Source organism: Sander lucioperca, chromosome 20 (genome assembly GCF_008315115.2).
Source record: "Sander lucioperca isolate FBNREF2018 chromosome 20, SLUC_FBN_1.2, whole genome shotgun sequence".
In the NCBI taxonomy this organism is placed as follows: domain Eukaryota; kingdom Metazoa; phylum Chordata; class Actinopteri; order Perciformes; family Percidae; genus Sander; species Sander lucioperca.
In genome coordinates, this window is record NC_050192.1 from 18,473,793 (window position 1) to 18,487,304 (window position 13,512).

Genomic DNA, 13,512 nt, shown 5'->3' on the forward strand with positions numbered 1-13,512 from the left:
ATGAATTCATGCATGAGTGTGTGCGTGTTCTGTGTCGAGGTTGTCCATGGCAACGCTGTCAGCTTGGTTGTCAATCAGGACTACTGTGACAACAAGCGTTACCTTGGCAGCGACGACAGTTGGCAACCTGCAGGATGTCAAGTCGCGTGTGTGTGTGTGTGTGTGTGTGTTAATGTTTTTTTTTTTTTAGCTTTTATGCAGACGTGTGTGTGTGTGCTACAGACTCATCCTCGCGTCTAATAGATTCTCTCTTTATCTCGGCTCTCTCAGGCTTTCTCCATTATTCTCTCTCTCTTTCTCTTTCTGTCTGCCTCGCTCGCCCTGTTTATTATTCTGTTTCTCCCTCCCCCCTCCTCTCTCCCCTCCATCATCATCTCTTCACACCTCGTTTCAGTTTCTTTCTTCTTCTCACTGCCTCTGTTGTCCACCTCTTCCACTTTCTATTCCTCCTACCTCTATTCCTCCTCTTCTTCCTCTCCCTCCCTCCTCTTTTACAGGTCCACCTTTTCCTCCTTTTTCTCTCCTCCCAGTGCTTCCCTTCCTCCTACCCTTTTTCTTCCTCCCTTTTTCCTTCCTGTCATCTTCTCCTCCCATATCTTCTCTCCTTTGATCTGCTTCTACTTCTCCCCCTCTTCCTCCACTTAAGTCCTTCCTTTATGTTCTCCTCTTTCTCTCTTCTCATTTCCATATTTCATCATCTCACCATCTCTACTGTCAACATCTTTCTCTTTCTAGTACTTCTAACTCCTCTCGTATCCCTTCACTCCCTTTCTCCTCTTCCTCTTGTCCTCTTTCTCATAGTGTTCCTCTCCTATCATCTTACACTTCAACTTTCTCTCCTCTTCTTTTTGTCCCTTTTCTTCACCTTTATTTTGTTCTCCTTCCTTTACTCTTCCTCTTCCAGCACTTTATTCTTTATTATCATCTCTCCACACCTCCTTTCAGTTTCCCTTTTCTTCTTCTTCTTCTTCTTCATTTACACTATCTCTTGTCCACCTCTTCCTACTCTTTTCTCTCCTTCTCCTCTCCCCTGTCCTCCTCACATCCCCCTCTCCCCCTTCAACTCTCTCCTCCTCTCTCATCTCCTCTTGTCCTACTCTTCTTCAGCTTCCCCTCTCTCAACTTCCTCTTCCTTTTCATCCTCCTCCTCCACATCTTACTCTTCCTTCCATTTCTTTCTCCCTCATTATCAGCTCTCCTCTTCTCTGCCTCTATTCTTCCTCTTTATCTTCCTTCCCCAGTATACCTCCTCTGTTTTGAATATTTAGTGCTTTGTGGTGGCTTCTGATATTTTTCTCCTCCTCCTTTCTGCTCCCATCCTTCTTTTCCTTCACTTTTGTCTTTATTTGCTTCTTCCTCTTTTCCTCATCTCCACCTCTCTCTCTCTCTCTCTCTCTCTCTCTCTCTCTCTCTCTCTCTCTCTCTCTCTCTCTCTGTCTCTGTCTCTCTCTCTCTCTCTCTCTCTCTCTCTCTGTCTCTCTCTCTGTCTTTCATCTTCCACCCTTTCCCTTCCTCTTCTCTTCCACTCCCCACCTGTACTTTCTCCCATCTTCTCCACCTCCGCCTCCCACTCTTATTCCTTTCATCTCTTCCTCCACAAACACCTGGAGAAAAATGCACCAGAAAGAAAGTTTTCAGGGGGATTATTTCCTGGAGTTTTAATTTCATCCCGTTCCTGTCAGGTAGCTGACAGACGGACGTAACAAAGCTCTGATATGAAAACATTCAACTCAGCTTAAAGAAAATCGGGAGGAAACAGAAAATGTCCTCGTGTTTATTTTGGATTATCTCTTTCTGTCGAAGCTCCTTTATTCCACACTGAACGAGAAAACCTGAAGAAGTCAAAATGTCTTCCTATAAAAAGTTCTGCTTGCACACAGCCGACTTCAGAGGATTATCCTTATCCTTCAACCCTCTGAACTCTGATTCCACCTTAAATGTCTTCTTTGATAGCTTTGAAATGTTAAAGACTAAAACAAAACCCATCTTCATACAACAGCATCACGTATTCTCTATGGATTTATTCCAGAAAAGTTCAACATGTCGGAGCTTTGACCTGGAGCCAGAGAGCAGTTAAAGCCAAACATGAGAATATGACGAATTGAATTATTGGTCACTTCATAGGCCATTTAATGCAACAGCAATTCTGCCTCACTAGACATTTCATTTAAAGCCGTCATTTGGATTCAAGGCCAAATGTGGAGCAAAGTGTTGTTCGTCAATATAATGATCTCTGATCTGTCGGTCAGTGGAGAGTCAGGCTGGACTCTGTTTAAAGAGATGGTTCAGATCTTTTGAAGTGTGGTTGTATGAGCTACTTCTCCATAGTCAGTGTGTTAGCTACAGTAGATGGAGGTCGGTACGCCCCCAGTTTGGAGAAGCAGACAGGAAGTAGCTGTAGTGCTAAGCAATGTCCTTCTGTGGTCAGGGGCAACAGCTAAACGCATTTTAGACACCTAAAAACATCTATATCAGTTTAAGTTTAAGCTATGTTTAGAATATTTTTAGCGCTTTCCCTTGCTGTCAGACAGCTCTTTACGACGGGGAACTGAAGCCATTATCTCTGCTCTCTTCAAAGCCACCAGACTCCTTTTGACAAAAAGTCATTTTACCTCGCAGGACACAGGAGTTGCTGCTCTACCGCTGCCTCTGCTGAGAGGGTTTGTGGCAAGAGAAAGGACGCTAATTAGACTGAAAGTAATGTGGACCTGGCCCGATCTTAGTTTCTTGGAACCGAATGGACACAGATGGACCTGGTTTAAAGTGAAACTATAACTTTAAAAAGAAAGAATAACCCTATCTTCCTGTAACAAATGAAAAGTGAATTCATAGGAAATTAAATTGAAAATTGATACTGTTATATAATCAACATTACAGAGTCAGCTCAGTGTGTTTCTAGTTTTTGTTGGTCACGCCAAAGACATGATGATGCACAGTTACGTTTTTCTGGCTGACTCTCTGTGCCACTTTTCATCATTTACTGTACATCCTGTAGTAGCCTCTTGAGATGATCAATACCGCTCTCATGTCCGTACTCTAAGTATGAAGCTACAGCCAGCAGCCGGCTCATTTAGCTTAGCGTAAAGACTAATCAGGGGGAAACAGCTATCCTGGCTCTGTCCAAAGGTAACAAAATCCACCTACCAACATCTCTAAAGCTCATTAATAAACAGGTTGTTTGTCATTCGTTTAATCTCCACACAAAAAACGTTGTAGGGGGTAAGTGCCAAACTAACATTACATTTGTGTCTGAGGTTTTATAACATCAGATGGGATTTATGATCAACACATGAACCTGACCTCCAGTCGAACTAAGATCTAGTAAACATCCGACCAAGGCTGAAAGTGGCCCATTTCTGGGTCATTTTATAGGCAATTGGAGTTTGTTTGCTGTATATAAGAGTGAATGACTCGGATGGATGGTGTTTGCAATGCTGACATCATTCCCTGAACCATTCTCTCTCACCATCTGGAGAGAGCAACATTGACTATATTTACATGCACATAATATTCCGGTTTTGTCTCTTATTCCGAAAAAGACGATATTCTAACTAAGCTGTTTACATGGCTAATGAAACTGAATATTCCACTAATATTCCCGTTCACATGCAGCCGTGCAAAATACGTTTTGTTTTCAAAATCTACCAGCGGTGGCGGACTTGTTGGACCATGCAAACACAGCGTCCCTCTTTCATTCCTTCAACCAGCTTCTTGAAAAGGTCGCCATAGCGATGTGTGCGAATATCCAAAAACCTGTTGATAACCAAGTCCTTGATAATGTTTAAAAGTAGCTGTGTTTCTCCTTCTTATCGGGTCTGCAGTCTTGCAAACTGTTGGCTGGTTGGTTTGTGTACAGCAACCATAGCAACGCACAGAGCTGACCATAAGCCGTAAACAGGCACGAGGTCAAACCCAAATTGAGACGCATATTCCAAATGCGCTGTATACATGTCCAAAGAATGCCTCTAAAACTTGAATAATACCGGAATATCCCACATGTCTTAATCGGAAAATGCTATATTCGGAAAAAGGCCTTATTCGCAATATCCAACCGGAATATGCTGTTTACATGACCTGTATCAAATTGGGAATATTGTCATATTCGGAATAATAGTGGAATATTGGTGAGCATGTAAACATACTGCTTGTTTACGGTTTATTTACAAGGATGCCCCTGTATCTGTCTTTGCTGCTAAACTTTACTAACACACGGACACACTCACAGACACACATTAGACTTATCACGCCACGTGTCAATAGTAAATCAGTGCTTTTTATTTTTACGCTCCTGACAGATGGAGCTGGCTTCTCTCAAATTAGAGCAACCTGTTTCCATTGGGACGATGATGCTTGAAAATGTTACATCAGTGATTCTCATTTGATTTTATTGTTTATGTACATGTAATTTTGTGGTTGTTCCTTCGTTAATGTTTTTTTACATATTGTAATTTGGGTATTGTTTTTTGATCATTTTTTTTTTATCATTTATTTGTACTGTAATTTTTTTGCGATCGTTTTTAGTTTTTATTTGTGCTGTAATTAGGGCGTCTTTGGAAAAGAGAGCTTGCTCTAAATGGCCCTCCCTGAATAAATAAAGGTTATAATATAATAATAATTTGAAGCCCCTCTGAAAGTCATTCATCTATTTTATTTAACAATAACACAGCTCCCTTTCTTTTGTCCCCTCCCAGTTACCTGGCCGTGACTCAATTCAGTCCCATCCACGCCCGGAAGGCCTTCCCCTGCTTCGACGAGCCCATCTACAAGGCCACGTTCTCCCTCACCCTGCGCCACGACCCGCAGTACACCTCGCTCTCCAACATGCCGGTGGAGAGCAGCTCGCTGTCGGACGAGGACGGATGGGTGACCAACCGCTTTGCCCGCACGCCGCGCATGTCCACGTACTACCTGGCCTGGGCCGTCTGCAACTTCACCTACAGAGAGACGCAGACCGACAGCGGCGTTACGGTCAGTCTCAACACACACAACCAAAAAACACCAGTGCTGCTGTGGTTCCTTTTTTTTAAAGCAGCTTTAGTTCATTAAGGAAGGAATGATCGTAAGCCTCTCCGAACATTTCTGCCTTTTTTAACACAACTCACACTAGGGCTGGGCGATATGGAGAAGATCAAATATCACAATATTTTTGACCAAATACCTCGATATTGATACCGCAACGATATTGTAGTGTTGACTATTGGTGCTTTCACAAAATATTTACACAATGAGATTTTAGATAAATAATCACCAGTAATGTGGATATAATGACTAAGTGGGTAAAGGGAAATAATAGAACAGCTAGAACAGTCTGGTAAGTTCAGAAAATGACATCACTTTACTGTAATGCAGCCTTTAAAACCAGGAAAAGACAACACTTATGCCATATTACGATATTACAATATCCAAAATCTAAGAGGATATCTAGTCTCATATCACTATATCGATTTAGTATCGATATATTGCCCAGCTCTAACTCACACGTGCAGAATGATTCCGTTTCAGAACCGATGATTGGACAAGAGTAAAACCAGGAGAAGAAAGAAAGAAGGAAATAGAACTAACACACCTGACAATGTAGTGGCAGCTTGTTAAAAACCTTCCTCGCCACTTCTTGCAGGTTGTAAAGGGTTCTGACTCATGTACGCCACCATGTCCAACTTCAACGGCTATCCAATAACGACGAGGCTCGTAGAGAGTCAAACACGGTTAATTCCACAGATATGATCAAAAATAAAGTGTCCATATGCAATGCTAGATTATCAAAAACTGACCTTATGAAGAAATGTACTTTCCTATAACTAAAATACAATTTGCGGTCTGAAAAACTGTTGCTCCATCCTGCTCCGTTGAAGCTTACTGTAACTTGTATTAACTCCACTTAAAGAAATCAACCCAAAATTTGTCCAAAAGCAGCAGACTAGGGGAGCGCGAGTCTTAACAGGGCAAAACCCACATCAAAGCACATTCAATAACATGACCAATGACCTGCATTTTAATATATATTCAATATTTAAATTTCATAACAATTTATTTCTGCAATGGGAATAAAATACAAAAAAACTGTATACAATACATGGCGCTTACAAATAAAACAAATTGATAGAAGATCAAACTCATGGTGATAATAACAAAATTCAGCAAGTAAAAATCAGTACAAAGGTATTTTTCTAACTGTAATTTCTCGTAATTCTGACTTAATTTTCTGCTTGTCTTCTGATTTAAAAAAAAATCCTGCTTTTATTTTCTTTTTAAAAGACTTACCCTGTGTTCTGAGCTCTCTCTCTCTCTCTCTCTCTCTCTCTCTCTCTCTCTCTCTCTCTCTCTCTCTCTCTCTCTCTCTGTCTCTCTCTGTCTCTCTCTCTCTCTTTCTTTCTTTCTTTCTTTCTCTCTCTCTCTTTCTTTCTTTCTTTCTTTCTTTCTTTCTTTCTTTCTTTCCTTCTTCTGGGACTCCTGTTTGTCTTGAGGCTGGGAGAGAGAGAGAGAAAGAAAAAGCTCTGTGGTGAAACCTGTGTGGATGGAACAGGAAATACAGAAGCTCGTTATCTCAACATGAGGACACGTTTAATGGCCTGATCTCCTCTAAGCTGTGTTTCATGTCATTAAATCCTTATCTCCAGGGTTAAAAAACTAAGTATCTTCATAATGAAGTTGCGATAGCTTGATATCTAAGAGTATCGGGAATAAAAAGACGGTGGTACCAGGGAGTTAATCAGCCTGTGGAAACAATTGTATAGTTGAGGAAATACTTTGGGAGAATAGTAGAGACTGTCCTTCCCCAAAAAACGCTCCCGGACGTCGTTTTGTACAATTAGCAATTACAGCCCTCTGGGGGTGGGTCAAACAAACGCAGGACTTTCACCCGGAAGAGTGGGGTTTGAGTCCCGTTTGGAGAAAAAAGTCAACGGCCATTTTTTTTAACGTTACGAATGTCACGTTCAGCGTCACATGCATAACTTTCAGGAAGTGAAGTAACTTCTGATTATAACCAAGGGGGTAAGCGAGCATCCGGAAAGCGTACCTCCTATGGGGAGATCCTGAGGCAAACAAGGCTAACAAGCCATCACCTTCCGCTAGCATTCCATTGACTCCCATTCATTTTGGCGTCACTTTGACAGCGAATAACTTTACATCTGAAGTGTTAAAAGACTCTGTTTGTCTATTGTTTATTCCTAAAGAAACACGACAATGTATAAAAGGCTCCGTAACCTTGTATCTCACGTTATGGCCCCATAGCCTATTTTTACAAAAACTGCTGCTAACGGTTGTGTCATAACCACACGACTTTCTGTCGCATTGTAGACAAATTACCGCATAGTCAAGGGGGACGTGGAGGCATAACAGTCCAGGGAGAAGCCCATAGAGAGTCCATGAAAGCACCGGAACAAAATATTTCAATATATCTGTTTTTTGATTGAGATTTCTTTTGGCACAGCTACCAGAAGACAAGCTGTCTGAAAGTTGTAATTTCAGACAGGTTGCTCACATCCTGTCTACCTCGTCAAGCTCAGTTTGAGGCTGCGCAGTAACGCTCAGCCATCACCTGAAAAGTGACTTCACTGGTCTCTGTCGAAGTCTATGGCGTCGCTTTGTCCATTTATTTTACTGTCTGATTATAACCCAAACCATGATCTTTTCTAAACTAAGAAGTTTTGGTGCCTAAAGCTTACCAAACTGAGAAATGAGGTTGTCCTTCCGCCACCGTTATGGGCGTTATTTTATGAAACGCTCCTGTGGGCCGTATAAGAGGGTAGGGATCAAACGACTCATATGGCCATATGGTTTGGAGGACCTGTTGGTATAGTAACGTTATCCAGTGAAGTACAGATCCAGCCTTGGAGAGCATGTGTTAATATGTTAAGCATGTACAGTCAGTGTCTGTGTGTTCTGGTTGTATCTAGGGTTAGCCTAGGTGAAACCTAATCTTGATGCACCAAATATTTTCTCTGTTGATTTTTAGTAGCAGTGGCATAGCCAGAAATTCATTTTACACTATAAAAACATCAGCAGTTACAAGTTGCTAGTCCTTAACAACCAACATGATTAGCATTAGTACAAATTGAATCTGTGTGCCAACGAATAAAGGCAGTCTTTTGCTTATACAGAAGTGAGTCCGGAGTTAGCCTTCGGTAATGTCCCAATGTTCTTAGTGCAACACAGAAAGTTCAGATTTATGGTATTCACATGGGACTAGTATTACCAGGTGACCTCATGTGATTTTAAAATGACCCCCACACGTCTGTGTTTCGTGATAAGCAAAATCTTTATTTACTCAACTTTACTGACATTATCTGCTGGACATCATGTCAAAACTAATAAACTAATTTATAATTGCCAACGCAGCCAATACGACCCCAAATCATCCAGATGCCGACCTTTGCAATTATTACAAATTACTAAAGGTCCCCAGGTAATACTAGTCCCATGCAAAGAGGGCTTAGTCCTATTTGGGAGATAATCACGCTCTAATTATGGGAAATACAGTCAATAGAACATTTAGATGGAGTGGGTTACGCTGTGGACCCTGCTTTGTTTTAGCCTAGATTTGTTTACATTTTGGCAAATCGGCACTAATAAAAGTATGCTGATACATCTATTAGCAGTCCCTGTTTGAAGTGTACTCATCAGACTCAATCAGATTTATTGGCCAAGTATACTTACATACACAAGGAATTTGACTTCGATAGGTGATAACTCTCTATACATTCAACATATAGACATGTAGTAGTAAACATTCAGTAGACAAATAGTAATATAGACACACACTGTACAATAGAGACAACAATATACATATAGGCAAATATCAACATAATATACAAAAATACAAATAAGACATAATATCAAGACAAGTACACTCACTGATGTACAGACAACTATCACTGAAGAAAATTCAAAAATGTGTTGATTCGCAGGCATGTTCTGGGGTTTTATGGAGCACCTTTTTCCTATGGTTTCAAAGCAGGCGTTAAGTGTATTTAGCTAAGTTTGACAGGTTTAAGTTGTCATTTTGATAAAATGACACATTCAAGTTTTTATCACATGAAAACAATGCTTTATAGCTCCAGAAACTATCTTAATTAAGTGATTATATAATCAGGACAACTGGCTTGAAATACTATAAATGAACACCATTCTCCTTCTCTAGATAATGAGTGACTCAAAATCTCGATAACAGTTTTAATGCCTCCAAATGATATAACAAAGTCAGATAGCAGCTTTTGTTGTCTCTGAATAATACAGTAATTAAGATGCAAACTCAAGATAACAGTTTGGTATCTTGAGATTCGAGATAATTAACTTGCTTCTGTACAGAGGTCGACGTGGTTTCATTACAGTCTTTTCTCCCAGCTCATGTGGACCATATGTGACTGCCAAATATGGGGACACATACGTGCGGGTTTGGATCAGATGTTTTCAAATTGTGACACTGTCGTAATCCCCCTCAGCCAAAATTGAGAAACCTGTGCCCACTGTGTTTTCAACACAGAACAAATATTTGTATATGAATGGGTAGACAGTGGCACAAATCCAGGTATCGGTAGTGTCCCCATGTTATTTATTTAGGAAACAATCATGCTCCCAGTTTTGGAACTACTGTAACATTAAAATATATTTAAAATGTACTTGATGCATTCAGTGAGTTACGCTGCGGACCCCGCTTTGTTTTAGCCTATATTTCTTTACATTTTGACAAATTGGAAGCATTAAAAGTATGCCGAATTATCTATTAGCAGCTCCTGTTGGCAGTGTACCCATGGATGCACAGACAACTATCACTGGATTACTCGCCCGCTTTGAATGTTATCAGCTGAATAAATTGGCATATCAGTTATCACTACCATAGATAATGTAACTCCTAGTCGGCTCAGTAGGCAGTTATCATCCATTGGTAAGCTGGATCACCCATCCACGTCAATATTAAATGCTCAGAGCAACTGCTTGACCGCCGTGAGATGACGTAGTATAAAGAGTAAAACTAAGGTTGGGGTGGAGGATGGGTCAAACAAACACAGGACCCACACCAGAGGGGGCCGGTGTTCGTGGCCTGTGTGAAACGTAGATTTTTTTTTTTAGTAAGGTTGTAGGCTAAGTTTCGTAAGTTAACTTCCTGACGTAACGTTGACCACAAACGGAAGTTGCATAACAAACAGTTATTTTAACCCAAACCACGATCTTTTCCTAAACCTAACCATGTTTTGTTATTGTAAACCTAACCAAGTAATGTTAGATGTGTTTGAATTCACAACAGGACTGCCAGAGCATTAAAAAGTGACGCCAAGGGGTCCTGACCACGCTAGGGGCGACCGTTATAATGGCCTTCTGAGGGTGATAGCTGTAGCAGGCTTCTTCTGACGCATATCTGCGAGGCTGATAACCACTCATAACACCCATTCAATGGAGGGAACACTTTCGAAACACATGGATTACTTTAAAACTGAAGAAAACTTAAAAACATGATGGTTCTTAGGCAAGTTCTGAAGTTAGAAGGAGCACCTTTTTCTATGATTTCTAAGCAGGTTAATGGATGGTTTATTAGCAATGGACAATAAAGGTAATATATCCTCCCTGAAAGGGTTTTAAAGTACTTTAATTGTGACACAGCTGCTGCTGCTGACCGTGTTGATCAGCAGCCAAACCACAATAAATGACTTCCAGTATTTTTAGAACACCTCCATGAACCTGTCCCTTTCACCTCATGCAATAGCCTATCTTTGCCTCACGGTTTGAAAACGAATTGAATTATTAATCATTTAAGCTAACAATCGGCTCCACCTGGAGCCTTGGCAGTTCTATCACTTTTATTTCCACGTTCCACACTGTTTATTATGTTCGTCATGTTATGATTCTGATTTGAAAGTCAAAACCTTCCACTCTTGTATTCGGCTGATATCCCGTCATCCTTTAACAACCATAACATTTAAATATATGCACATGCACGCGTCCAACGCTCCTGTACAAGGACAAATGCATGCACAACCTTGTTTCCTCCTCCTCCTCTTCTTTTTCGTCTTCCCCTCCTCCCATCATCTCTCTATCAGTGTAATTACAGCTCATCCATCTCGTCTGCCAGAAACCCAAGGACGGCACACCAACATACACACACACACACACACACACACACACACACACACACACACACACACACACACACACACACACGCCTGTGCCTCCTTGTTACTGAAAGATAATTTTGGTGAATTGCTGTTTTAATGACAAATCATATCTGGGTCATTTATAACCATCACCAGTCTCCTACACTGTGTGTGTTGAGTGATATTAGGGTGGAATCAGTCAGCCGTTTAAGTTTTAGTCTGTAATGAATACATTAATCTTTTTTTTTTGTCCTTTCCATTATTTAAATTTAAAAGTACTGCTTCCATTATTTCACATTCATCAGAGATGAATACAAAGGTTACACGTAACTCTGGTTCGGCTTCAGGTGCTACAGACTCTACAGGTGTGCGATTGCTCTCCTTTCAGAGCAGCACATTGACATTTTGAAAGATATTTTCTGTATCTAGCTGCCAGTCTGCATGTTCTTCCTACAGTCTGTCTTCTGATTGTCTGCAGAGGATTGCATACGATTCTGAAAACACAGTCCGCAATCCGATACAAAAATGATACGGATACATTTGTGATGATAAGATACAAAATGTAATTTAAAGCTGATTCAATGTGATTTGATTTGTCGGATCTGTGGTTGTGCATCAGGTACCCATTCCTCTCACTCTTGTATCTGCTTTCAGTATGTATTGGTTCATCTTTGTTTATATATATGATATGTATCTATATGTTAATCCTGTGATAGAATTACCGGTCCCGTTTCGTGCAGTGTGAGCCCAGTGATCCTACACACTGTATGTCTGCACAGATAATGGATATTAATGGATTTTCCAGAACATCAAGATGTGCTCCCATTTCCCACCAGCCGACACTACTTAAAGCTGATGTTTCCAAGATATGAGAGATTAGCAAATTACTTGGTAATTCATACACTTGCATCTCCGTAAGATATTACTCCGAGACATTAAGCCTCTTCCAAACACTCAAATTCTGGGTGATGTTGAAGTACAGTCCTACAGCGTGCCTTATGCATCATTACAGTACTCGGTAATAATTAAATTAATGGCTAAAGTAAAGTGCTTATCCTCCTGCCTTTTCCTCCCTGCAGAGGGAGTTAGACCTGCTGCTGCCTGCCATTACTGCACACTGTTAATTCAAAAACACTGTGACCTGTCTCGGTCCTGATTTACTTCATTTGAATGTATGAATATATTAATTAGGTTGTGTAAACTGTGTGTATCTGTTGCATTAACATGGGATAAATCCACATGGACTATATTAGAACAGACTTTTCTCATGAACTGTTCATACATACATACATACATACATACATACATACATACATAACTACCTACATACATAACTACCTACATACATTCATAACTACCTACATAACTACCTACCTATGTAAAAGTAATGCACTGTAATTTGTATGTAAAGATGGAATCACTGTTACATAATACAAATACATAATACAAAAGTCACTTCCGGGTAGACAACTGGCAGTTGATTTGAAATGTGAAGTTATGATGTTGTCATTTTCAGCCTTAACTATAACATTTAAAGACTTATAGTTAAACACGGAGGTCTGACTTATCTGTCGTCTCTGCTGTGCTTATTTTGTCTTTGATAAACCAAATCTTAGCGTTAGGAACAGCAACTTCTCACCGCTGGTCGGACTGACTGCTAGTTTGGGTGGTGTCATTTTCTTTAGCCTGTGGTCCAACAGGTGAATTAGCTCTCCAAGCTAACGTTAGTCAAAGTGTTGACATATGAAACCATCAAACATGCGTTTTCGATTGAATAAGATGAGAGTAGATCCAGTTGTTCTCCGTCCCCGTTTGCTCAGCGCTGTAAATTGTATGTACAGGACGCAGGAATTTTCTACCCGGAAGTTATTGTAAACAAACATTGGGATTGGGTCTATAACACAGATTTGCATATATGTATTTCCAGAGCACGTAGTATTCAAGCTCAAAAATACACATACGGAGGAGGTTGTGGTAGTGGATGTGTCCCAAACCACAGGACTTTGTTCGTGTCCCTTAAGTACTTATTTTAACCCAAGCCATAAACCTTTCTCTAATCTTAACCAGTCCTTTAGGTTCCTACTTAACTGTCATGACCTTCACGTAACAATGACCGGTTGCTGTTTCACAGCGTGAAATAGACGTATTTCGCCAGATATCATACAAACTGTTGATGAGAACCAGTTGATTAGAAAAGTATATTTTAACCCAAGAAATGCTATTATTGTAATTGTTCTGAGCAGAAACCTTTTATATAAAATGACTTAACCGTCCACACAGGGATCTCAAATAAAGACTCTCCCACTGGCAAATTAAATCTGCAGATTCATTAAATTCAATCAAGTTGCAAGAAAACAATTACAAACAGTAAAATCATCTCTGGAAAGCCATTATATCGTAGAGTTAAAGAAGGGACAATTTG

At 40.3% G+C, this 13,512-nt stretch overlaps 1 protein-coding gene across 4 annotated transcripts in view; it reads left to right on the top strand.

The window, feature by feature from the left end:
• LOC116047901 (thyrotropin-releasing hormone-degrading ectoenzyme) overlaps nt 1-13,512 on the top strand; it is a 212,189-nt gene that overhangs the window by 33,473 nt on the left and 165,204 nt on the right. For all 4 annotated transcript variants that reach the window (XM_035995965.1, XM_035995966.1, XM_031296925.2 and 1 more), the window contains one exon: nt 4,692-4,968. In XM_035995965.1, the coding sequence (XP_035851858.1) occupies nt 4,692-4,968 (277 nt within the window). The remainder of the gene's footprint in view (nt 1-4,691; nt 4,969-13,512) is intronic.